The sequence below is a fragment of the Trachymyrmex cornetzi genome, unplaced genomic scaffold, assembly GCF_001594075.2.
Source record: "Trachymyrmex cornetzi isolate Tcor2-1 unplaced genomic scaffold, Tcor1.1 scaffold608, whole genome shotgun sequence".
Classification (NCBI taxonomy): domain Eukaryota; kingdom Metazoa; phylum Arthropoda; class Insecta; order Hymenoptera; family Formicidae; genus Trachymyrmex; species Trachymyrmex cornetzi.
Genome location: NW_017299924.1, coordinates 234519 through 262281, shown reverse-complemented (window position 1 = coordinate 262281; position 27763 = coordinate 234519). Strand labels below are relative to the sequence as shown.

Below are 27763 nucleotides of genomic sequence, written 5' to 3'. Positions count from 1 at the left end.
CTCGACTGTGATTGGTCAATTTCTTACTCTTACTTCTTACTCCGTGTATTGTAGACGGGCCTTAACAGAGGGTGCTTTCCAGCAAGGGACACAGTGTAACACAGTGAATCATACGTCTTTGTTGTTTGCTTACGTTAAACAAGGATGAAACGATTCACTGTGGGTGCTTTCCAGCAAGGGACACAGTCAGACACAGTGGGTGCTTTCCAGCAAGGACACAATCAAACACAGTGTAACACAGCGAATCGTTTCATCCTTGTTTAATGTAAGCAAACAACAAGGATATATGATTCACTGTGTTACACTGTGTCTGACTGTGTCCCTTGCTGGAAAGCACCCAGTGTAACACAGTGAATCATATATCCCTGTTGTTTACTTACGTTAAACAAGGATGAAACGATTCACTGTGTTACACTGCGTTTGATTGTGTCCTTGCTGGAAAGCACCCAGAATCAGGTAAGGATAGCACTTCAACGCCATTTTGGTTCCAAACGCTAATCAGTGATTTTCTCATCGCGGTATTTTGTTAACCTAGTGACTTTAGCAACAGCATCTCAAAAGTGTCATCTCGTAGTAAGAGATGATTTGTAAAGTACGCGAGTTTTGAATGTATTTATGTATGAATAAATAAACGTTAGATATAATATTTAAAAAATTATAGCAATTATTTAGAATAATAGCATCTTAAGGGAATTGCGAGCAAAAAAATTCCAGATTCTTTTATATTTTCACCGATATTTCCCGACCAATTTCAATTTCTCTGATTTTTCCCGGTTTTCCAGGTCTGTGGTAACCCTGATTGATTATCAATAATTAATATAAATTTGTATATCGCCGAAAATTTGCCATTTAAAGTTGAGTAAAGGTCTTTAATAGTATCTCGTTGGTGTCCATATCAAATATTATTATAAGATATATTTACAATATATGTATAGTATTGAGATACAATATATTTGTAGTGTAGTATTTACAATATATGTACAGGGTGATCCGAAATTCACGAATTCGGAATACAGGACAAGATATTTTATGCTAAACAAAACAACTTTTTCCTTTTGCAAAATTGCGTCTAACAAGTAGTTTTTGCAGGAGAGTAGATTGAAGTTATATGAGTAAACGCAAAAATTATTTATCGAATGTAATTTTTCCACAGGAAAAAGTTGTTCGTTTTAGCACAAAAAACAACTTTTTCCTTTAACAAAATTGCGTCCGATAAGTAGTTTTTGCGGAGAGCAGATTAAAGTTAACAAATAAGCGCAAAAATTATTTATCGAACGCAATTTTGCTAAAGGAAAAAGTTGTTTGCTTTAGTATAAAATATCATGTCTAGTACTCCGAATTCGCGAATTTTGGATCACCCAGTATAGTATTGAGAAATTCTTGAACTGCCATATTTCTACATACATAAAAAACTATCGGATAAAAACAATCGAAACGGGAAAGGTAATAAGAGTCAGTGCACGATTTTTGATGCGGTAAAAAATTTTAGAGCATCAAAAAACTGCACACTGACTTATTGCCCTTCCTGTTATGATTATATTTGTAAGTATTTCTGATATATTCATTACGTACATAGCGAAAGGATCAAATAGCTAAAGCTATTAGACAAAATCATTTGACAAAGTAGTTTATCATAATTTCATATCACAAGTAAATATTTTTCTAGTTTCCATTTGCGAAGAGAAACTTACGGACCACGAAGTTGAGCCAGTAAAGCTTCATTTTTGCGACATTCAATAGTAAGCTGTCTAACTGCCGTAACATATTTGCGTTGCTGCTCTACGAGAGTGACGAGTTGTCGACTAAGCGTATCTCGTCTTCCTTTTTCGTCGGTACACCGTTTTTCCACCTAAATAAAAAATTACTTCGTTATTTAAAATTATTTTGTGACCACAGAATTTATCATTAAATATGATGGAAGAGAAAACTTTTTTTTCCTTGTTACCATCGCTTTGTTGCGCTTCACTCCTGCAACAATTGTCTCAAATTGTTTCAGGAACTGTTCCTTGCCACTTGTTGATGCCATAGCTCTGTCATAAAACATATTAAGTTACATATATGTTAAGATTACGAATATTTTAAAACAAGTAATATTTATAATACGTACTCATTATAATTATCTTGAATAGAATTCAGCAACGACAATTCCTTACTTATATATAGTTTTGTATCATCGAGGGTATTGTATAACGTATAATATTGTTTAGTTTCTTTGTGCTTAGCTGAAACTGTAATATGCTTCTTTAATCTAAATTTTGCAAAATAGATACTTTTAAATTATAGAATTGTTCTTATGTCTATAAATAAAATTAATCCAGTTAACCTTGATTATAGAGTTCCATGAAACGTCGTTGATATTGTGTCAATTCAGAGCGTCCTGGAACATCGTCCAATTGCCTCGTTAAAGATGCAATAATTCTATTCTTTTTAGCCAATTGCAATCGCACTCGTGTTATAATTTCCTTTTGTTCTTCATATTCTTTGACACGATCTTCCTCTTCCATCGGAGCACCGTTTTCAATTTCTTGTAACATACCTCGAAGAAGATTCAAGTCCGACTTACATTGTTCTCGAAAATTATGTTCTTGTTCCTTTAATCCTTCATGTACAGATAAAAGTTCCTCTAATCGTTTGAAGGTACTAAAAGTTGAATAAAAATTTTTATTTTATATTTAAGCAAATATGAAAAAATTATTAATATCTAAAAAATTAATATATATTTTAAAATTAGTTATAACTTTATTACTGCTAAATACCTGTCATTATCATTAATTCCAATTTCGCAAATTTTTTTAAACGAGCGTTCAATGATTTCTCTTCTTGTACGATATTCTTTTACCTTTTCTACTATTTCAGTAAGTTTATCAGATAAGTTATCTCTCTCTTTTGTTAACTTGCGTACTCTTGATTGTAATGTTGTTTTTTGTTTCTGTAATGCAATTAGAGCGCGCGATGAATCTGTTGCATCACCATCCTGCATTAATAAAAATGTTACATTATAAAATGATATATGCTTTAATTATATCGTAAAAATATATTCTATTTAAATTTACCTCTATTTTAGAAGTAGTCATAGTTGCATATTTTTCTGCCACCTTAGCAATTTCTTGCGCTTGTATACCAACAATGTTTCCAAGTGTATATACATTTAAGCGCATCTGTATGAAAAATTAATAGTTATAATACTATAAAATATAATTTATAATTAAAAGAAGAGGATAGTTTTTTAGTGTGTGACTATATTTCAAATAATACGTTTCATATGAATTTTGAATACATTTTTTTTAAGTATTACAAATAAAAAGTGCAAATTGTATATGCTGCTCTTAATAAAAAAATGTATTTGAAATCACTTTTTCGAAAAAAACATAGTCTCGAAAGCACTTTTTCTCTTTTAGCATGTAACATTTTTAAAAATCTACGTACCGAATTTTCTTCTATGACGGATAGAGCAGCGGTGATGTGTTCAGTGGTGTTCTAAAAAATGTAAATTGTATTGCATGAATTTTTCTACTATATCAATAAATATTTCAACCGGATAAATTAAAAGTGATGCATTTATAATAAGTAATACCTTTTCATTTTTTTCATTATTTGACTCATTTTTTGAATCACTGCTTTTAGATTCGGTTATTGTTGTATTTTTAACAGCCTCAAATGGTGCTTCATATTCTAATACTGTACCAATGAACCTATTTGATTCATCTTTTACAAAATCCTCTTTTTGTTTGAATAAACGCCGTGGTTCGTAAGCTTTCTATTGTGCATTAAAGAATATAAAAAACACTGCATATCAATTATACATTTACAGCGTTTTTACAAATGTCTTTATGAACAATAATTTATACCTTAACTAAACGTAAATTTTTGATAATGTTGTCATTCGCTGTTGCTCCAATCTCGGAATCTTCACTAAAAGTATGTTTTTTATGAAATTGATTTAATGCAAAAGCTCTCACAAAATCTGCCATTTCCTGTCGCATTTCCATAGAACGCTTTACTAGCCATTGAATAACTGGGAAGATATGAATACAATCTAAACCTTGTATTTGATGTGGTTCTATTCGGTATGGACAGTTCATTTTGGGGAGCATAACTACAATTTTTTCTGTCAAGGAACTGCAATACACATATATTTTATACAATTATATATTACAGTTATTATTGAAAACATTTTTTAGCTAACAGAATTTAAAAAGTAAAAAGATTTGTTATAATACATTATGCCATAAAAGGAAATTAACATCCGAATAAAATCATCCGAAATAAAATCTATATTTTCAAGTAGAATATGATGTATAATACATATACATACATTTTTTGACCAATTGTAAGATTCTCTTGAAAAAGCAAATCCACATCTACATCAAAATTGCATGACTCTATGCACCAGGTCATTCCGCCAACAACCTAATCAAATGAATTATTTTTGAAATTATATATATAAATTGAATAAAAGTAAAATAAAAATTGAAGATTACAAACCTTATCAAAATTTGATAAACCTTTTATTCGTGCTCTAAAGTAACCTGCAGCGACAAGTAAATCAATAATTTCTTGAAATTTAGTGGTTTGTTCCTCATCTTCACGTACATCGACCTAAGAACATTGAACACTTTAATGATTAATTTAATATTATTGCCGATAACTAAACATCTTGAAATATCTTACCTCTGTACTTTCAGAACTTCTTAATAATCTTTTCGGCATATCGTTCAGCATATTGTGCCTTTTCAGAGCACGTTATTTACTTCAATATATTTAGGATTAAAAAGAGAGTGTATTAATTTATAACCGCGCAGAAGTTTCTAACCCTCTCAGCTGTCAGATAGTTATCACTCAGATTCAGCACAATTCGGCAATAAGAAATCGGAAGTCAGTAAGGTGCTGCGCCCTGCCTCGACATCCGAAAGTTGTAAATTAATCGAATTGTCATCCATTTCCGTCGCTTCAGTCACTTCTGAAATACAGAGGGCAACGTAGAGTCACTCGGATCATTCGGATGTTAGGTTAGCTTCAAGCTTATGAAGTAATATTTGAAGTATCATTGTTTTTGAAAGTGTGATAGTTATTTTCAGTTATTTGATCGTGTTGTACGTGAAAACGCACATCGTCATTAGCTATTGCATATAAATGATACGTGCACGTGTATGGCTCTATGTGGAGACGTGTATGAGTAAAGAGAGAGGTTGATCAAGCGCACATTGTGTACTGCAAATTTCTTACGGAATTGTGTGTCGCAGTCACATTTTGCCTTTACATCGTTATTTTTCGTATTATGAAGCGACGTCAAAGAAGACCGGTCCTGACATTCAACAAGCCGCAAAGCAGTTATGGTGAACACTCGCAAAGTAAATATTAATGTTTGTTTTTAGTTGGTGCACTGATTATGGTGATAATTTTAATTTTTTTTCAATCGTTTTACTTTGCTAAAATTAATCATTAATAAAACATTGAGCATTAATGCATAGTGTGCCATTATCTTATTTACCTTATTTATATTATTATAGGCAAGTGTAAGTCGATAAGTAATGTACAACCTGCGCAAAATGAAGCCAATAATCCATTGGCTAATATGTTGTGCCAGTACAACTCTGACAGTGACACAGAAGATCCCAAAAAAGATACACATAAATTGAATGACCAAGTCAACGATTTCCTTAAGGTATAACTAATGATAAGTTTTTTGTATAAAGAAATTTATATTTATGTATGTTTCTTATATAGGAAATTCAACTCATTGCCCCTGAGCAACCTGTACCAAACATTGCTAACGAACAAGGTTTAGCTACTAAAGCAGTTCCACGATCTGCACGCCATACAAATCAACGAACATGTAAGGATTTTAAATAAAAATGTGGTAGAATATATATTACAAATATTGTGGAATATTTGAATATCTGTATTTTAGTGTGGCACGAATGCTATGACAAATTTTCTGGTTATCCTTACTATTGGCATATCGAAACTAATGAGGTAACATGGGACATGCCAGAGGAATTACGCTTATTACAGAAACAATCAGAAGTAGGACCTTCAGCAAAACATCCCATTCAGGGACCACACTGGGTCGACTTTTCGTCTATCAAATGTAATTGTCATTTTATAAACTTTTCTACTTTTAGTATTTTAAAAAGAAACGATATTGATGAATATCTGTTGCAGATCGGCAATCTCAAACAAATATACCGGAAGGTATGATACCACAGGAAGTAGTAGCAAGGAATCGCAACAGATTCCTGCACAATGAAATTTCTAAAAAATGTAATTCGGAAAACACACCGGAAATCAACGAGTCTCCGACAAAGGATGATGATTCGGATGATGGGTATAGTAAAAATTATATTTCAAATAGATTTATACTATTTTGACACAATTAAAAAATATATTTCAATTTTATAGACGGATAGAAATGATAACATCTTTTGGTAGTGATGGAAGTGATTCGGAGGATGAGAATAATTCTTCAGATGAAAATAAGATCTCAACGCCTTTATCTGAGTCTGGAAAGTCCAACTCAACGTTATATGTAAAAAGCAGCGAAATTGGACCTGCTTTCTGTCCAACGGGAATACAATCGCCTATTAAAAACTTGTTTCATTCATATAAATCTGATTCGATTGATACATCAAATTCTACAAGTCATCTTGAACAACTTGACGAGCATGAAATAAGTGAATCTGACAGCAAGACTAGTGTAGTTCAAGGTGAAAAAGAATTCCTCATGGAAAACAAAAATAGGAAGGATATTAATGTGCATAACACAATTCCGAAATTAGGTCTTCACGTGTCTTTAGTACCTGGTTATGGAGATGATTCAGATGGAGAAGAGGAAGTTAGGCCCAAGCAAGAGACAAAGCCTTTGTTTCCGATTGCACAAAATGAAGAATACGTAAATGTAACAAACTTGTTAAAAAATACTCATGATGTTCCCGCAAAAAATTCTGGCAATGTACAAGCTTCCGATCAGTGTAGTGACAATAATGAAGATACTCAAGAGACAAAAAATGATAATGAAAGAATGGAGGAGAAGGAATCAAAGCCGGACGAAGATAAATCCAAGACAAATATATTTTTGGAAGATATGCAAGTGTGCGGCAAAGCTTTTCAAAGAAAGAAGCGAATAGCCTTTGATGGTATCAATTATATTTATCTAATTTTATTCTAGTAATTATATATAACAAAAATTTACATTAAAATTATATTTCTTAAAATTATGTACATATCTAATTTTGTCTTTATCCTAAAACTTATATCTCTTTATATTTACATAAATAAATAATTTTCTTTATAATTTCAGTTACATCCACTAAAGTTAAACAAAGTAATAATACATATCAGGAAAATACAATTCGAGATGATAACAGCAGTGATCTTATAAGTAGTGAAACCACTTCACGCAATGCCGAGGATGGTGACGCAGGTATCAATAATCAGTTTTGTGCAGAAAACCAAAGAGAATGCAATGAAGAGCATAAGGAAATAGAACAGTGCATTAGTATTAAGACTGAAGAAAAGATCAGTTCGAAAGAGGAAGTATGCGATTCGGAAGTACCTGTAGAATACAAAATAATATCGAATGTTACCGGAGAAAAGGCCAACGAAGAACTGAATAACTTGTCTCAGATTATAACAGAGAAATTGAAGTTTCTTTCCGAAGGAAGAGAGAATGTCTCTGCTGTTCAAACAATGCAAATTCAACTACAAGTTAGCGCTCATTTTTACATATTTTATTTATTTTTATTATATTACACTGTTTTTGAAGCATTTAACAATCGATATGAATTTTATTAATATAAATTACTGTATTTATTATAGACATTATCTACTGCATGGACGGCAAGCAGCTTAGATGACAGTTACTTTCAAAAATGGCTAACTAATACAAATCATGAATTGGAAAGACTAGAGCAAGATGCGGCACCAGCTGGTTGGCTATGTCAATGGGATAGGTATGGTATTCCGTATGCAATTTGCATTTTTTAAATATAAATGTAGGTACCTTATAAAGGGAGATATTTGTTTAATGGCTTTAAATGTATCATTAATTTATACAATGAATATATTTATATATTTTTTTTTATATTTATACAAACTCTCACATACATATACAATTGCCATGGACTGCTACTGTTATGATTTCATCCATCACTGAAAAGTTTATTTATTTTTAGAATTCTTTAAAGAATTTAGGTGCAAATTAGTTAATTAATATAGGTTTAGTATACTAACTTAAAAAAAAATATTGAGCAGTTTAATATTTATGACTTTTTTTTGTACGGTGCATACTATATAAATTTCTAACGTTTCACAAGTTCTAATCTACATTCAAATATATTTTTAATTTATTACTTTCATACAATTTATACTTTTCTATAAATTAATTCAAGTTAAAATAGGTCATAAATATTAATTTCGTAATATTCAAGTAAATACTAATTTATAAATAACCAATGTTGCATTATGTACAATGATTATATACAGTGGTCTTAATATTCAGTAGATATTTTTTCTTTTAATTTAGAACAATGATGCAGCAATGATACATTTTATTACTCCATATACAATAGTTGTTTTAGCTTAAGTGAAGGTGCAAAGCTCGTAAAGATTACGGTCTCAAAGTGTAACATTTCCTCTTAGTGCTGAATCAAGCCTTTGGTTTTGTGATACTGTCAATGTGATAATTAATACGTGTTGAGTGATACATATTTTTAACATAATTGCTACGATAGTAGAAGCGTTAATCAAGTAACAAGTATGTTACTTGGTTTAAGGATATATTTGTGATATGAATAGTTTGAGAGAAGTGCAAGGTTAAAGTAACATTTATTAAAATGAAGACAAGAAGACGCAAAAAAGTGAAAAAACTCTCATTCTTTGATCGCAACAGGATTAATAATTCGCGTTTAGTATAATAATGTATTAATGATACGTAGCAAAAAATGTATCGCTTTAGTGAATGATTATAAAAATATTTAACCGAATCAATTAACGTATGATGATTAATATTTTTGTAAAAGATGCTTATTAGCACAAAAAATTATTAAATTGCTTGTACAATTTAATAAGTGATATTATTATTCTGATTCTGCTTATGGATGCGTTTTAAGACCGAAAAATATTTCGGCGCGCATGAAGTATCGGCGATATGCAGAATCAGAATGTATAAATTCACATAAGGAATATGCAGGGAATGGAAAGTTACTTTTTGAAAGTAACAAGTTACAGTTACTAGTTACCGATTTTTAAAAGTAACTCGTTATAGTTACCATTACTTAAGAAAGTAACTTTTCGTTACTTTTCTATTATTTTTTTTTAAATCGACGACCGCCTATTACAGCGGACGGGCCTAGGGGCTTCTTTAGTCTCAAGCGCTACGCACTGTAAAAAATTGTGTAAAATTACTACTATTATATTGGATAATTTTAAAATCCACTGTAATAGTTGTAAACGTCCACACGTTTGTAAATTTGCAATATGCAAATAAAAATAATTTCTTGGTTTGTAACTAAGTAGATTGTGGAAGTACAATTACAATGTGTATATGTAGCTACAGGAACGATAATATGACAATACATTTCGCACTATATATTATTATACATTTAACAACAATACGCGAAAAATTTCTGTTATATTACATAAAATTTGGATAATTACAGAAAATATACAAAATATCCTGCTATTTACATAATTTTCAATATAAAATAAGATATATTTATACAATAAAAACAAATTTACAAAATTTTTGTGGAATTATATAATTTCTGTAAAATTGCATGATTTTTTATATTTACAGGACTAATCATGTAATCTATTTTACATGTATTATATGTATAAATTTACGAAATTTTTTTACAGTGTAAGTGGCTTGTGTCGTATCGTGTCCAATCATGTGCAAAGTAACGATAAAAGTAACTGTAAAATTCGTTATTATCGTTACCAAAAAAATGTAACTTTGTTACCGTTACAGTTACAAAGTACCAAAGAAAAAAAGTAACAAAACGCAGTTACTAGTAAAGTTACCAAAAAAGTAACTTGTAACTGTTAACTTCGTTACAAGTAACGAGTTACTTTCATTCCCTGGAAATATGTATTTAAGCACTAAGATCCGCTTCAACCAAATACTTTCTCTCATTTAATTATATTTAACAAAACATTTTATGTTATTGTTGACTGATATAATTATTTAAAATAAACAAAAATTATTTTTTTTTTATTGTGACTTAAAGGGAATTATTAATTGAGAAAGTTTTTTTTATATTTATGTGCATATATAAAGATTAATTTTGCGTTAATTACAAAGCAAACGAATATTGTACAGTTTTATAAGATATATTTATCTTGTTAAATACATTTAATTTTTTAATAAAATGTGAAATAAAAAAAACTATATTATGTTTACGCACACGCTTCAAAGTGTATAAGAAATTTATCTGACATTAATTTTATCCGTTAATCTATTCGATAATGAACAACGATTAACAATGTAAGTATTATCCTATCTATTATATTTATCAATATCTGGTAATCCTTGGAACATGCTGATCGCAAATAAACCAGATATTATTAGGATTTAATTTTCATCATTATTTTCCCTGCACTTCAGTCATGATACCTCACTTCTCCTTCACTTTGCTGTAATCTCTCATTAATGTTCCTTATGAGAGAGAGAGAACATACTCTGATAATTACATATAATTACATCTCCCATCTCTCCTGTAACGAAAGGCCTTCGTCGAGTAAAAACGAGATACGACATTGCAGGTAGGAGTGATTACTAGATTATGTTCTATTAATTTTTGCTTTCGTTTAAGAAACCGGTGATGCGAATACACCGCAACGAATGTTTCACCACGGAAACATTATTTAAGCGTGTATTGAATGTAACATAGAGTCATGTAACATAGAGAATTACAATAAGAAATTGCACTATCATCACTGATGTCTCATGTATTCCATTTTGGTCGGGGGATTTTTCTAGGTCACATAAGCGGTATTACTATCACAATACATCCACTGGGACATTACAGTGGACTTATCCTGACACCGGTATTGCCGGTGGTACTGAAGAGATGGAATTATGCACTACTCCGCCACCAGAATCAGAAGAATTATTAGTCACAGGTATATCATTTATGAACGTAAGAGATAAGATACTCTTTACAACAATAGAAATATATAAATATATAAACTATCTATAACCTACTTCATCATCACTGTTATATTAGAATCACCTGGGACAAAAAAAATTAAGGAAAAACAAACTGAAGAGATGGATGATAATAAAGCAGATGAAGAAAATATAGCAGATAGACGTCCTGTAACTTTGGAAGCACCACCTCCACCACAGATATCTAATCCAAGTCCACCACCGCCTCCAAGAATATTTGCGGAAGATTTGAAGAAGGACAAGAGGAAAAGGGACAAGTCCGACGATAAATTTTTGGACGCAAAGAAGAAGCGTTTAGGAAAAGGTAATGAATTATTAATACTAATACAACAGGATTTATAATTACATTATTATTCGTATTACAGCACTATTTGTATGTATTAGCAAATCAATTAGTGTTTTTTTTTTAAATTATGTTATAAGAATAATATATATAATTATTAATGCCAAATATAATTTAATTATAGTAAAATACAATTGAAAGATTTGTTGTTTTTTGTTCACAGACAGAATCATTACTACGGACACACAGGTGATAAATCCTGTCTTAGAATCTTTACCCTACGCACATCCACAGGTAGCTGTGTCATCTCAAACTTCAATACCTCTGAATCACACAAATATGGAACCTCTGCCACCTGGAGTGGACTTGCCGGAGACATCCTACGAAGCTGCTACCTTGAAAGGGATAATATATAATGCGGCATCGCAACCAAGTAATGCGATTTACGCACCTTCGATTGCTGATCCAACAATACCTATTCTAAGTCATCAGGCGGGTCTGCTCCAGGAACCATTTGTTCATTATCCAACCTTTCATCAACATTTGCATAACGTAAGTACACTTCTATGCTTGAATATTAATAATTAGGAGTCATGTATAAATACGCTACAAGAGATACGGTAATAAGTACATATCTCGTGTGCAACAAAATGTAAGTATATGGAAAAAATGCATTGATAAATATACAATTAAATATATTTTCTTATATAATAGAAATATAACAAACATATAAGAGACAAAAACAAAAATGTATATAAATATACATGTGAAAGAGTTTTATTTATGCAAGTACGTATAATTTATTTATTTGTTAGCAGACAATCGCAGTTGCAAACAAACACAGTGGACAGAGTGCAATTCAATTCATGGTGGGATATGCGCCGATTTATACGAACAACAAAATCATCGCCAAGCCGCCAGTTAAGGCTTCGAAGGAATCTTTGGGATCTGCGCTTGATTCCTTTTACAACGATATTGCGCGTATTGAGAAGACGGAAACAGAACGAACAGGACAACTTCAGGAAATCGCTGCCACGATAACGGAGCAAGTATCTATCTCGACTGAAGAAGCGAAGCCGGAAATGGAACTGGAAACTGTGCCAAGCGATATAACAATGAAGGAACGGAAGAAAAAAAAGGTAGCGCTTCTGCTTATCATCGTATTTATTTCTTTCGGTACCATTTTCCTGGCATAAAAGTAGTAAAAAGTATTTATAGAGAAAATGAATTTTACACATTCAAATTTTTCATGCTATGTTAGATTAAATATATTTAGTAATTTTTGCAAATGAAAGTCGTATACTCCAATTATTTGTATATAACAAAGTAAATCTTTTTAAAACAATAAAATTTTTCAGAAATTCTTTCACGTATATATTTCAATGATATTGAAAAAGTCAAATGAATTAATATCGATGAGTCAAATATTTAAATTCATACTTTTAGGCGAGGATTAGCAACAGCAAAAAGCACAAGGAGATGTCGAGCATGGTGGCGAAGTGGCAAAGGGTACAAAAGAATCTAGAAGACACTGTATAAATAATAGAGAAAGCGTTTTAAATAAAATAATTAATAACTATACGAGAAACGATATTACATAGACTGTGTTATTAATATCTTTAGATTTCGTTGTACATATGAGTTGTTAAATATTTCTTCTATTGTGAACTATTTTAAGTTTTTATCTATGATCTGATACGTATGTATTTGCGTATTGCACGAGTCTTGCAGCAATATTCGTATTATTGAACATAGTACTTGTCTCTTGTGCGACTATTATCTATCTTATGATTTATTGTGAATTTTGTGATAACTTTTATGAAAGTAGAAACAAGTGATCTACTATTATGATCATCGTTATTGCATATTTATTATATAGTCAAAAATATGTGAGTGCATCTTTTTAACTTGATGCATTTTTTCCAATGCCGAGAGATATTACTTCATTGAATCGATGTAAATTATTTTTGCATATGTACTAAACGCGGTAGTCTATTCTTTACAGAATGTCAAGAATGCAATCCTTTACATAGGTTTTATTGCAAACAAAAAAAAAACAGAAATAAATAAAATACAACATTTGATATTTTACTGTCGTTTTATGTTGAAAGCTTGAAAACTGGAAAAATTTGATTAATAAATTATTTTATGATTTATAAAGATTGTATAAAACATGTAGCATAAATATATATAATATTAATTTTTATAGTATTTTTCTTATCGCTATTATAGTATTTATTATAGTATATACATGTGTATAATATGTGTAATAATATTTGATTATTTGTTTAATTTAAAACTTCTGCATCTACGTTTCATTATCTGTGAATGGTATCTATTATGTTATCATCCGAGAATTGACGAAATTTCTCACTTACCGAACTGTGCTATCACGAAATGATTTTTCAGTTGCGCGTAACGTCGTCGACGTCGTTGGCGTCGCGAAGACCCATCAGCCCATCATCGAGTGGCGAGTATCGACGCGAATCCGCCAGACGAACCTGACGAACCCAGACTGACCCAGACGAGCCAGTGTTAAATCGTCATACCTTGTTACTGGTACCTCTCGGCGTTATAAATTTACATCGGCAAGTTCGATAAGTGCATGGTGTAACTTTGAACAACGTTTCAGCGTTTCCACCGTGACTTGTTCTTTAAATCGGGTCCGGCGCATTCAAGCTCGGCTCCGTTACGTCAACCTCACGTCAGTCACGTCGTTAATCACCGTGAACGCGAGTACATATATACACAGTGTCGACTGTCGTGATGCGGTAACCCGTTAATCAGCCGTTCGTTCGATCATGGACGCCGGTGATTTCGTTGAGCATTAAGCTTGAGAGAAATATCGGTCTAAATCAAAGCTTCGCTTCGCCTAAACGATCATTATGCTTGCGCCGATCCGCGTGCGCCTGTTGCTGTTCTGCTACACCACGAGCGATCCCGAGGTAAAAGGTAATGATGGTGTTTGAGCGCGATCTCTGTGTCTCTTTCTTTTCCTCTGTCTTCCTCTTTGCTTCTCACATGCTCCTCTTCCGCTTTCCTCGCTGCGCAGCATCGACGTAAGCCCCGTGTTTCATTTTCAACCGTAGGAGAGAGTGCAGATCGCGAACGTAGATTCGCGCCGGTCAACAGGATCCCACTAGAAGGCGAAGGGCGTAGTACCTTATGACGAAGCCATGTACACCTGCCATCCCTTTATCCCTTGGCTGATGGCATTCAATATTTTCGGAGTCGGAACATCTTGCTCCGCGAAATTGATCGAGAACAACAAATCGCTTTGATTCACATTCTTCTTGATTTTTTTCAATTGAAGGTTCAAGGTAGACGATTAATTTGCCACTTGTCTTGCCCATCAATTCCGTGTTAACCGGCTGCACTGGATGTAAACAGATAATTTCTATTTTTAGAGTGTCATCTTTATTTAATTTCAAAATTTTTTATCTTGCAATAAATCGAGAATTTTTTTTTTATTTATTGTATTTAGAATACAACATTGTCTTGAATGTAAAAAAAAGAGGAAAGGAACTAAAAGCTAATAGTGAGAATTAAAGTATTGCAGAACAAATTTATCGGATCTTTTAAAATGATTTTTTAACTAATTTGCTTTTTATAATGTGCCTGTGTGCTAGTTATATTCTAGATTGTAGTCTAGAGATAGTAAAATCTGATTTTAGATAAAATGCATTAATTATTACATCTATTTATCAGTATAGTAATGTCAGATTTTAAGTACTGGAAATGCTAAATTAAGATTTTATAATCCAAGTGAATATAAGATAAGAGTATAATTTATGAAGTTCATTTAAGATATCTGTATCTTTTTTTGAAGGCCGATCTCATACAAATTATGGATTTATTGTATTAAATATAAGGAAATTGTCTATATGAACTTCCACGGTTATTAATATATAAATAATATATTTATAAAACGGTAAGTTATTTTTTCCAAACAATTAATAAACACAGGCTCATATAGGCGATTTACTTATATTTGATTTGTTCTTGAAGTCATAAAATTATATTTATTTCAATTTATTTTATTATTTTATAAAAGAAATTAAAATAAGAAGAGTTACGAGCCAACAACAAACTAATTTTAATGTACACATGATACAGTTGACATTAAACATAAAAGTAAAAACAAGATAAAAATATGTCCACATACAACTAACGTTTCGACATCCTTCGTGTCATTATCAAAGTTAAAAACTAATATGTATATAAAAGCGGTTGACTAAAATAAGCTAATAAAAATAAATTATTTTTGGTCAACCGCTTTTATATACATATTAGTTTTTAACTTTGATAATGACACGAAGGATGTCGAAACGTTAGTTGTATGTGGACATATTTTTATCTTGTTTTTACTTTTATGTTTAATGTCAACTGTATCATGTGTACATTAAAATTAGTTTGTTGTTGGCTCGTAACTCTTCTTATTTTAATTTCTTTTATTTAAATCATTCGAGCCATTCTTTATTTTTATTATTTTATTCTCTCGTACAAAATTTTAATTTTTGAGACAGCGATGAATGAAAATAAATAATTTTGCTGCTTTAAATAATATTATACTAATTCGGTGTTACCTCAAGGCGATGTTCTTCATTCTCCACGGGGACGATTTTGCGCCTTGGGCTTCTGTGCCGTTATAAATAAATTTAGATAAGTCTCCACTTCTCTCTAGTCTATGACTAGAAACAGGACGTAAAGTGCAAAGTGGAAAGTCGCGTTTGAGATCGTTTTAAAGTGAATCCCGGCCTATTAATCGTTTGAGGATAGTCGTGTATTCATTCTGCTGGTCTGACGACGCTGATGCGTTGATATAAGATAATAATAGTCGTCTGTATTTACATCGCAGATGCAGCATCAGAAAACGGCGAGTTTAGGCACGTCGAGCAATGATATTCGTCGACAAATTAAGCTGAAAATTTAGTGCTGAGAACGTATAGGTATTTTCGAGTCCATCGATTGTTACAGAAGAGGCAATGTTCAATCGAGACTTATACTTTCATTTACACGTTCGAGTCTATGTATCATTCACAAAAGAACAAATTTAAAAAATTCTTTCCGCATATTAAAAATTAAATTAGCTCTCGTGTCTTTTAATGCGCGAGTATGTTGCGAGAATCTTGTGTTTACGCTCGTTTACAGGCACACGTTCGTCTGCATGTTCGTTTATTCGTTCGTTCGTTCGTTCTGCTCAAATCACGCCGAGTGTCAATTAGCGATGCCGACGTGAGCGTTCTCGCCCGCTGGAACAAGCCGGCACGTTAATTTTAGCGTAATGGATCGATCTAAGAGGAGGATGCGTTTTTAAATAGCTCCCCAAAGAGATCTATCGCGTACTCGTTATTTCGGAGCCATCGTGAAAATGTTATATATATTTTAGAGTCAAGATCATAATATTCACTAAATAAACGTATTCCGTAATGTTTGCACCGGAAAATCAGCGTGGAATTTGAAGCGTGATAGATTTGCGATATGGCAATATGAACATGAATTAATAACATCATTTATCGTCTTAAAGAAAACAGTTTCAAGTAGATTAATGAGTCAGCATTGCGATAAGAGTAACACACACGTGAACAAAGTTTCTTTATATTTATTGTTAAAAGTTAAAGAAGAAATTATCGACATTAAAGTGTCCTTGGTAATTTGCAACGATTCGTGATTATTTGAAGAGCTCGTAAAATTATACTAATGCTATTAGTAAAATATTACGAAAGCCAAACATATCCGTAATGTTAATATATTATTCTTTAATTTTATACTTATTTCATTTCTAAATTCTACGCATAGTTTATGTAACATTCACGTGCCATATGTTCTCGCCGTATCATTTCTTCTGTTCGTGCCCTAATTGTCCCTATGTACAAGATACGCGATAATTGTCTACAATTAGCAACATGATTGACCGTAGGATGCAACGAAGTCAGCTGAGGGATCTCTCATCCTGGATGACGCGTTTATTCCCGGAACCTGGAGACGGTAGTAATCGGATGACCGAGGGATTCAAAATGTTCGGTTCGAAAAACAGCTCGCCCACTAGCACATTTTATACTGATCTAGAAATCACGGAGGACAAACAGGAATTTCAGCAGGAGAACGAACATTCCAAAGCACCGGAACAGCAGAGCACAACCAACGAAAATGGGAACTCGCAAAATTCGGACACAGCAACAGGTGTTGAGGAGCAACGCTACGTCAGACATTCCTTCCACAGGATCGCCAGTTTCGGTGGCTTTCCGCGATTTCAGTCCTTCGTCATGTCCGCTTCCACACCCGCTGAATGCATCGATATCACGAGGCATGAAGAAACTTCAACGGAAACGTCTTACATTAAAATGTCGCATAGTGTTCTAGAGTATAGAAGTAGCAGGTGTGTAAAGATCTCATAAAAAGAGTAATGTAATTTACGTATTTTTGATTAAACAATTTGTTTAAGTTTGTATCTTTAAAAACATATACAGGTACGTAGCTTCAGAAAGGAGGTCTCATCAGTATACATTAGATACCTACGCGGTAAGCGAATCTGAGAGTGAAGAAGAGTCAGAAGAAACTAGATCTTCGGAAACGGACTCTGCCATAGTGGCTGATCATACGGAAGAGTCGATATCGGAGCCTAAATTGCTAGCAAAGAAAGGTTCCCCTGATTCGAAACGAAAGAAGGCATTACGTGTAGCACAAGAGTTACTAGCAACTGAGAAAAATTATGTGAATATTCTGCATCTGATCGATCAAGTATTCCAATTCAGAGTCGATCAAGAAAACAGAGCGCATCCAATGTTCCCTCCAGAGACTGTCCAACACATGTTTTCAAATATCAAATCTATTTATAAATTCCACAGCGACTTTCTATTGCCGCAATTTGAAGAGAGAATGCAATGTTGGAATTCAAATCCGAGAATCGGTGATATAATGAAGAACTTTGCGCCATTTCTTAAAATGTATACAGAGTATGTAAAGAATTTTGATTACGCTATGAATTTGATAAGCACATTGCAAAACAAAGTTCCCAGATTTGCAGCGATTGTTAACGAAATTCAGAAGCTCGATGAATGCGCTAAATTGTCGTTAGCACATCATATGTTGAGTCCTATACAGAGGCTGCCGCGATATGAACTACTTCTCAAGGATTATTTACGAAACCTCACTGAAGACAATCCAGATTATGAAGACACGAAAAGTAAGTAAAATTATAAAAATACATATTTTTTTGTTTTCCAAAATATTGTGTAACCTATATTTTTTATGAATTATGATTGTATATTGAAAAACATTTGTAACGTTAAATTTTAGAGGCTCTGGAGTTAGTATCAACCGCTGCAAATCATACAAACGAAGCAATGAAAAAAATCGATAAATTTAAAAAACTTCTGGAAATCCAAGAGAGTATATACGACGCAACTGATCTAGTCAGTGCGACTCGCGAACTAATAAAGGAAGGACGTATAGTGAAAATTTCAGCGCGTAGTGGCGATCATCAGGAAAGACATTTGTTTTTGGTAATTATTATTTTACATAGTATGTTAATATTTATAAAATGGATATTCAATTAAAACTATTTATCTCTTTCCAGTTTAGTGATTTATTATTACTCTGCTCAATAAGACTGATACCCGGTCCTATGTATCGATTAAGAGCTAAATTTATGGTGGAAAATTTACAAGTAGTTGAGGGAGACAATCTAGAAACCGCAAATACTTTTTATATAAGAGATGAAAATAAAAGTGTCGAGTTATATACACATGCTGCTGCGGAAAAAGCAGCATGGCTGGATGCACTGTTCCAAACGATGCAAGAAATCATGAGACGTAAGGCCAGTCTGAAAACTGGGAATGTTAAAACTTCTTTGGTTAAAGCTGATGATGTAACTAGATGCATGGTTTGCGAAGTTAGTTTTTCTGTGATGAAGCGAAAGCACAATTGTCGGGCTTGTGGAATAGTAAGTATTATGAAGATTAATCTCTCGTGACAAATTATTTTATAATAATGATTATTCAACATCTCTGTGATAATTTCGTCTCTTTCCAGGTAGTTTGCAGTAAATGCTCAAATCAGAAATTATTATTTGAAGACAATAAGAATATGAGAGTATGCAGATTATGTCATGCCGCGCTCACTCAACCGCTCACCAAATCACCGTCGTCACCGTCTGGACCAGTGCCAAGTTTGCTACAGGTATCGGCGAGTGCGCCATCAGTATTATCCGGATACCTGTTACTAAAGACGCAGGCTAGTAAGCCTTGGACAAAACGATGGTTCGCATTGCACGTTGACTTCGTTTTGTACTCATTCAAATCCGAGTCGGAGAGTATGGCCATGACAGCGACGCCTATGCCGGGATTTATGGTTACGGAAGGTACAAAATTACCCGATGAAGACCCTTTGAACACGAAAGATCGGATAAGAGCATTTAAGATGCATCATTCGAGAAAATATTACTATCTCCAAGCATCTTCTCAAGAGGACAAAGAAAAGTGCGTATCGAAATTCTTCAAATTCTTCAAATAATTTGTATCTTGTATAAATAAATGAATAATACTAATATTATATGTTCATGAAACTTACAGATGGATGCACACATTGGAGTTGGCTACGAAGGCTGAACTACCTCATCTTATGCAGGTGGAAAATGAAAGCGCACAAGAAAGTCAATCAATGAACGATGTACAATGAATATGCGTACCTTTTTATCTACCAAACTAGCCAATTTTTTACTATTATATTCGTGAATGAGAAGACGATATGGCAATGTAAGATAATCGTTAGTAGTTAATTAGCTATATTTAAAATGACGTTAACTCTTATGTTATATATATATATTGTTATTAGTATATATGTACACTACAAGAGAGAAATCGAGTCAATAGCGGCTGCTGCCGACAATGCTTGTTGTTTTGTATAATGTTCTGTTATAGTATATTTATAAATATATATGTCTATCACGATACGCTGTGCTGACCGTAATTTGCAATGGAAGTTGATACGTCGCAATGCTTGAAAGTTAATTATACGCTTCAGTGATAGTATGTTATTTAAGCTACGAGATTGTTATTATCAAAATTGATTTTTTAGGCACGCAATGGATTCTATAGTTTTATCAATAAATTTATTTCGTCAATTAAAAATTTCATAGCTCTTAAATACAGCTTAAAAGTAGTTCCTATCTAGTTAAGAATATCGCAATCATTACAAATTTTATTACATTCACTGGAGGCACTTTGGTATAAAAGTACATTCGATTATACTAATTATATTGCACCTGTGTATTTATCACGTTTTTTTAAATTGCACATACAGACTGTCAGCTGCGTATGTGAATAAGTGATGGCATCATTGTCATTTAAAATATTTTTTTTGTTCGTTTTGCAGAGAGTGTAATTCGAGAGGATTGTGATTAACATCACTTTTACAGTTAATAGGGCTAATTTATTTTAAAAATTTAAGACAAATCGCATAAATTCATAGATATGTCCAGTTGATATATTTGTATAAAAAAAGAAAAATAAGACATATCTCCTTTTTACGTGATAAATTTTTTATAATCAATCTATATATTATTAGAGCCTAATACTGAATGCCAAAGAGATTTACAAAAATGTGTTCTCTACCTCTGTTCTCAATGGAATAAAGTTTTGCATATTAGATGAGTATTTAGAATTCGTTGCCTTTTACAGAAACATACCTTTTTCAATTATTAATTCAAAATCTGGCAACTCTCTCTCTCTCTCTCTCTCTCTCTCTCTCTGTCTCTCTTTCTGAAAATTAGAATGTACTAATAGATTAAGATTCTCCCCAATAGATATATCTATATATCTTATAAAATAGCTTGATATCCCTGACATTTATTTCGATTTTATATGAAAACGTAATAGCACAACGGCACTTTGTGCACTTTGCCGTTAAAGCGCGTCCCCAAGCTATATGACAGATATTATCAATTAATAATATTAATACAATAAATTTGTTTAGTAAATTTTTCATATCTTGTCTCAAGAATTTATGAACTGAGTACACATTCATAGTAAAATACATTACAGTTTGACATAATTTGTAACAATTTGTAACCAGTATCGCTTATTTAATTTCGATAAACGTCGAAAAGTCAATTACATAAAACTTCTATATAAAACGTCAGTTACATAAAACTTGTACATAATTTAATAACTATAATCCAATTTTTAGATGAAAATAAAACTATATATAAATGTAAAAAACACCTGAAAAATGAAAAATGTATTAAAATGTGTTGTTTTTAAAAAATTATATTTCTGACATATTGAATAATTAGATCAAATAAAACTCATTTCAAAGAACGTGTTTAAACAAAAAGTTTAAACTTCAATAAAAAATTGTAATAAGTACTACTATAATATACAGAGTGTCCCAGAAAGGTCGGGAATATCTCAGAAAATATAAGTTCTACGGAAAAGTGTTTTAGACAAAAGTTGTAGGGTTCAAAAAGATCTATTTACTGACCTTACCTTAGTTTGGCCTTGGGCGGCGTCGCCAATGTCAGGTCAAGGTCACATCGATTGTTTTTTAACGGAAAACCTTACTTAGGATTCCAGAATCAAATAGCTGGTGTCGAGAGCTTTTAAAAAGACTGTAATAGTTATTTTTCATTAAGTACTTTTTAAATTATAAGACTTGAAAATTACAATACCACCGGCATTAACATTTATACGCAAGGTGTCCGATCGATGGCTAAAACCGAGTGTTGTTCAAGATCATGTCCTGAATACCATTTATCAAAATCAAGGTCATTGGAAGTTATACCTCTTATTTTCATTTTTACATAAAAACAAATTTTTAGTACAAAAATAAAAATTATTTTTGTTGTACAGTATAATATAAGTACTGTGTGTGTGTGTGTGTGTGTGTGTGTTGTGTGTGTGTGTGTGTGCGCGCGCGCGTGCGTGCGTGCGTGCGTGTGTGTGTGTGTGTGTGTGTGTGTGTATATATGAAACACCCTGTGTGTGTGTGTGTGTGCGTGTGTATATATATATATATGTATATATACGCACATATACATATGCAATATACAGGGAATGAAAGTTACTTTTTAAAAGTAACAAGTTACAGTTACTCATTACCAAGAGAGTAGGAAAAGTAACAAGTTACCGTTACTAGTTACCGATTTTTAAAAGTAACTCGTTACAGTTATCGTTACTTGAGAAAGTAACTTTTCGTTACTTTTTTTTAAATCGACGACCAACAATCACAGCGGACGGGCCTAGAGGCTTCTCTAGTCTCAAGTGCATTGTAAAAAATTGTGTAAAATTACAACTATTATGCTGGATAATTTTGAGATCCACTATAATAGTTGTAAACGTCCACACGTTTGTAAATTTGCAATATGTAAATAGAAATAATTTCTTGGTTTGGTACGAAGCAGATTGTGAAAGTACAATTACAATGTGTATGTGTAGCTACAGGAACGATAATATGACAATATATTTCGCACTATATATTATTATACATTTAACAATATGCGATAAATTTCTTTTATATTACGTAATATTACTAAAATTTGGATAATTACAGAAAATATTCAAAATATCCTGCTATTTACATAATTTCCAATATAAAATAAGCTATATTTACACAATAACAAACAAATTTACATAATTTTTGTGGAATTACATAATTTCTGTAAAATTGCATGATTTTTTATATTTACAGAACTAATCATGTAATCTATTTTACATTTATTATATGTGTAAATTTACGAAATTTTTTTACAGTGTAAGTGGCTTGTGTCGTATCGTGTCCAATCATGTGCAAAGTAACGATAAAAGTAATTGTAAAATTCGTTACTGTTATCAAAAAAATGTAACTTCGTTACAGTTACCAAAGAAAAAAAATAACGCAGTTACTAGTAAAGTTGCTAAAAAAGTAATTTGTAACTGTAACTTCGTTACAAATAACGAGTTACTTCCATTCCCTGGTAATATATATACATACATATATATGTACATACATATATATACAGGGTGACCCATTTTAACTTAGACAGCCAAATAATTCGAAATATCGCGATTAAATAAAAAAATGTTTAAAACAAAAATTGTTGGATATGAAGGGGCTGATTGAATTATGACCTTGACAATGACCTTGTCCTTCATTTTCAAGGTCATTTGAAGGTCAAGGTCATTTTTTAAAATGAAAAGCCCCATTTTTCGTTGAATATTCTTGTAGCTTATCTCGAGAGCTTTCCAAAACACTATAATAAAATATTTTTTCATTAAGTACTTCTCGAGTTATAAGGCTCGAATGTTACAGTACCGCCGCCGACATTAGCATTACGCAAGGTATCCAACCGATGGCTAAAACCTCTTGAATGTTGTTCAGGATCATATCCTAGATAACATTCGTTAAGATCAAAGTCATTGGAGATTGTTTCTCTTATTTTCATTTTTACATAAAAATGAATTTTCAGTGCAAATTTTTTTTTTAATTTTCTCGTTGGTGCAATAGTATGTTTTTTTATGTTTTATATGTTTGATAGACTAGGGGAGACCGAGTTAGTAGACTCATTTTTCAGTTATGAATTTTTACAGACGAAATTAAGAGACTTATCGAAAAAATGAGTTCCATATCAGTTACTACATACATTTGATTATCTAATAATATTTTAATAATAAGGGGAAACTGAAAAACTAATATGAAAAAAATGCATTTTTCTAATGCATTCCATCTGATTGTGAGTTAACTAGCCCTGCGACCGAAGTAAAATGACTAATGGTATGGGGTAATTTGACTAAGATTATTAAAATGAAGATTAATGTAATTAACAATAAAACAATTTAAAACCACAATATGTACTCCTTTAAATTACTAACAATAATAATAATAATATATAAAAAGGCTGTAGGAGTCAACGCTGGTTATAATTAGCGATTAATAAATATAATTAAATAATGATCAAACATATTATCTGATACACATATACACCTTGTACGTTTCAACTCTATTTTAAGTCATCTTCAGTAATTAAATCCATCCATCAACGCAATGAGAAGATATAATGCATCGCAAAATAATATCTCCAATCCATGCATACAATGACGTGGCTAATGATGTGAGTATGGGTCTCACATGAAGATGATATAGAGGAGTTGGAGATAAAATTATTATTATTATTAGATGCTCACACTTTACATTCATGAATATAAACTTTATATCCATGGATTTAAAGTGTGAGCATCTAATAATAATAATAATTTTATCTCCAGCTCCTTTATATGCTTCACTTTAAAAGTCTGAAAAATAAACAAAAAATTTTTTCAAGAATTTAAAAAAATAAAATAACAAAAATTGAATTCTCAAAAATTGGAGGCAGATTTGGATTCAGCAATTTCGATAATCATCGTATACCCCATTCTGTAACAAATGTACGAGTACTTCGTCAAATACTGGAATTCACCCCTATATATTCATAAGGACGTTTTCTACCCTTAAAATGACTTTTGGGCAGGTATAAAAAAATACGTGTCAAATATTTTGTAATGCACTACATGTATGTACAGTTTCAGAGAAATCGGCGTATGGCACTTGGGTAGTATTACTTGTAAGTACTATAAGACTCGGTAAAAAATTTCTCATGCATGAATATGTATAAATATGTATAAACATATATAAACACGCATAAATATTCATAAACATATATAATTATACATGAAATATGTCCATACATGTTCATACATCCTTCTTTCTTTTGTAAAATTACGTTTTAGTGTAATAGAAATAATAATAGTAATGTGAAAACATAAAATATAATTAAAGGGATAATTTTCGCATTATTTGTTTTAGAAAAAAACAAGTTTGGAAAAATGTAAAAAAAATTGTTCATACATAATTATGTATCATTTTATATATAATTATACATAAATAGTTTTTTTACATTTCTTCAAATTTGATTTTTTCTAAAATAATTAATGCGAAAATTATCTTTTTAATTATTTTTAATGTTTTCACGTTAGTATTATTATTTCTATTACACTAAAATGTAATTTTATAAAAGAAAGAAGGATGTATGAACATGTATGGACATATTTCATATATAATTATATATGTTTATGAATATTTATGTGTGTTTATGTATGTTTATACATACTTACATGTATTCATGCATGAAAAATATTTTACCGGGGAGTCGTCACTAAATGAATCATATAGCCCATGCTGTGGTTAGCTTGAAAACTATCTGTTCATTTTTTAAAAACATTAATAGTATATGATAACAAAGATAGATAAACAATAAAAATCTGTTGGACTTTGTTGAATAAGAACTACACTTACTCTCTAAATAGAAATCAAATATCTCAGACAATTATATACGATTGTAAAACAAAAACTTTAAGAATGAAAATGTTTACTTAGGTGTACGATTTTTCTAAATTGTAGCGTAACTTCTATCATAGATAATATTCGCAACGATCGATGTTATAGCAAACTGAGCGGCAGTCGTTGTTGCGTGCTCAGACACGTTTATGTGTGTTTCGCGTGTTTTGTTTTTAAATATAGTCTTCGAGTCTCGATTATTCTATTTACCCCTATAAGTCTACTGGTCTCTCCTACATTATGCAACTTCAATCTTTAATGCATTTTCAAAATTTCTGTTAACATATCCAAATTACTTCGCTGTCGGCCGTACTCTGTAGGGAATTTTACGAAAAGAATCGAGAAACAAATATGGTAGGTTTTACAAACATGCGTGAATTTTTCCAACGAATTTTTTTACTGTTAAGATAACCCACGGAAAAATTGGAAAAATTCGATTTTTTCCGGTTCTTTAAAATTATAGTAAATTGAACTGATAATATGTACAGACATATTAAGGCTCGGTTGCACCAACGACGTCATATGTACTCGTATACACACACACAAAACTTTGTATATTTAGTTTATTTCATTAACGTAAAATTAATGTTTCTTAGGTCCGATTGCACCAGCGTTACTTTGACTTTAAGCAAGACTTAAAACTCTCTCTGTTTCGTTTTAAAGTGAAAGAGAAACAGAGACAGAGATAGTTTTCCTTGCCTTGCTTAAGGTTAAAATAACGTTTGTGCAAAATGGGCTTAAGAGACATTAATTTTATGTTACAAAGATAAGATAAATATACAAAGTTTTGTGTGTGTATATATAAACAGGGTGTATGTGTGCGTATATATATACAGGGTGATAATTAATGAAAAATTTTTGCATAGGGGCAAAATGGACTAAACTGAAAAGAAAAGTCCTTTGCCATTTTACAATTTTCGTAATAGTTAACAAGATATTAATTACTAAAAATTGCCGAAAATTATAGTCTTCAATAGTTTTTTACTCAAATACTACCAGCTTTACAAAAAACCTGTAAGAGACAAAAATTGATTACTATATTCTCATAGAGCTCTAAGAATTTTTTCAGAATTTTTTATCAACTTTTTAGTATTGCATTTTCTTATTTTTACCAACATGAGAAAATACAGTATTAAAAAATTCTCAAAACTTTATGAGAAGAAAATAAACAATTTTTGTCTCTCAGTTTTTCTGTAAAGTTGATAGTTTTTGAGTAAAAAATTATTGAAAACCAATTTTCGGTATATATATATATACGCGTTCCGTTCCAGAATGTCAATGGAAATCGTATTGCACATGTGACATTTCTTGTTCCAACAAAATTAGTAAGTATTTTATTCTTAATTTCTTTTAAGATTTTCCTTATTTTTCTTATATCTTATTTGGACATATACTTGTCTTAATGTTTTTAAAAAATTATATTTCTGACATATTGATTAACTAGACCAAATAAAACTCATTTCATAGAATGTGTTATGTTTTTAAAAAATTATATTTCTAACATATTGAATAACTGTATTAAATAAAACTCATTTCAAAGAATGTATTAAATTTAAAAAAAATTATATTTCTGACACATATTGAATAACTAGATCAGAAATAAAACTCATTTTAAAGAATGTGTTTAAATAAAAAAGCTTAAAATATAAGAAGTGTAAAGGCTCGAGTGATATATCTACAATCATAAAAGTGAAAAGAAAAGTCTATAAGAGCCGACACAAACAAGTTATTCGTGTGTAAAAAATGTAATGTTTATTAATAAAAATCTAGACGTTTCGACCACATAAGTTTGGTCGTCTTCAGTAATTGACACAATATAAATTGCTATTAAACTAAGTCGTTTGATAAATATATATTTACAAAAATAAAGATGTGTCCAAATTTAAAATTTTGAAACGTCATAGTATTTGTTTGACAAAAGCTTAAACTTCAATAAAAAGTTGTAATAAGTACTATATATA

At 31.4% G+C, this 27763-nt stretch overlaps 3 protein-coding genes across 8 annotated transcripts; 2 read left to right on the top strand and 1 right to left on the bottom strand.

Annotated features, from left to right (window-relative positions):
* Positions 1 to 1306: 1306 nt before the first annotated feature.
* fidipidine (coiled-coil domain-containing protein 93) lies at positions 1307 to 4844 on the bottom strand. Of its 3 annotated transcripts, XM_018516026.1 has the most exons (12): positions 4672 to 4844; positions 4486 to 4599; positions 4316 to 4410; positions 3849 to 4119; positions 3575 to 3757; positions 3427 to 3477; positions 3054 to 3158; positions 2757 to 2974; positions 2324 to 2640; positions 2108 to 2228; positions 1946 to 2030; positions 1307 to 1849 (listed from the first exon to the last, which is right to left on the bottom strand). In XM_018516026.1, exons 1-12 carry the CDS (start codon positions 4720 to 4722, stop codon positions 1688 to 1690), a joined length of 1773 nt encoding a protein of 590 aa, XP_018371528.1. In that variant the 5' UTR covers positions 4723 to 4844; the 3' UTR covers positions 1307 to 1687. The 3 variants fall into 3 exon arrangements, with proteins under 3 accessions (XP_018371528.1, XP_018371530.1, XP_018371531.1); XM_018516028.1 differs by lacking the exon at positions 4672 to 4844 and having other exon boundaries at positions 4312 to 4410; positions 4486 to 4564; XM_018516029.1 differs by lacking the exons at positions 4316 to 4410; positions 4672 to 4844 and having other exon boundaries at positions 4486 to 4546.
* Positions 4845 to 4971: 127 nt separating this feature from the next.
* On the top strand, positions 4972 to 13111 carry LOC108766626 (formin-binding protein 4). Of its 2 annotated transcripts, none has more exons than XM_018516035.1 (13): positions 4972 to 5351; positions 5511 to 5665; positions 5728 to 5836; positions 5912 to 6091; positions 6166 to 6328; positions 6403 to 7136; positions 7301 to 7707; positions 7819 to 7952; positions 10982 to 11124; positions 11229 to 11474; positions 11677 to 12005; positions 12269 to 12592; positions 12900 to 13111. In XM_018516035.1, the coding sequence occupies exons 1-13, from the start codon at positions 5279 to 5281 to the stop codon at positions 12990 to 12992; spliced, it is 3090 nt and encodes a 1029-aa protein (XP_018371537.1). In that variant the 5' UTR covers positions 4972 to 5278; the 3' UTR covers positions 12993 to 13111. The 2 variants fall into 2 exon arrangements, with proteins under 2 accessions (XP_018371537.1, XP_018371538.1); XM_018516036.1 differs by having other exon boundaries at positions 12272 to 12592; positions 12900 to 13109.
* An 834-nt stretch (positions 13112 to 13945) lies between these two features.
* LOC108766627 (FYVE, RhoGEF and PH domain-containing protein 2) lies at positions 13946 to 20905 on the top strand. 3 transcript variants are annotated; one of them, XR_001940382.1, is made up of 8 exons: positions 13946 to 14405; positions 17374 to 17832; positions 17924 to 18639; positions 18753 to 18958; positions 19033 to 19398; positions 19488 to 19933; positions 20027 to 20209; positions 20831 to 20845. XR_001940382.1 is itself a non-coding variant. In XM_018516038.1 (8 exons), the coding sequence occupies exons 3-8, from the start codon at positions 17375 to 17377 to the stop codon at positions 20130 to 20132; spliced, it is 2298 nt and encodes a 765-aa protein (XP_018371540.1). In that variant the 5' UTR covers positions 13946 to 14405; positions 14543 to 14773; position 17374; the 3' UTR covers positions 20133 to 20905. The 3 variants fall into 3 exon arrangements, 2 of the variants coding, with proteins under 2 accessions (XP_018371540.1, XP_018371539.1); XM_018516038.1 differs by adding an exon at positions 14543 to 14773 and having other exon boundaries at positions 20027 to 20905; XM_018516037.1 differs by having other exon boundaries at positions 20027 to 20904.
* Positions 20906 to 27763: the final 6858 nt, after the last annotated feature.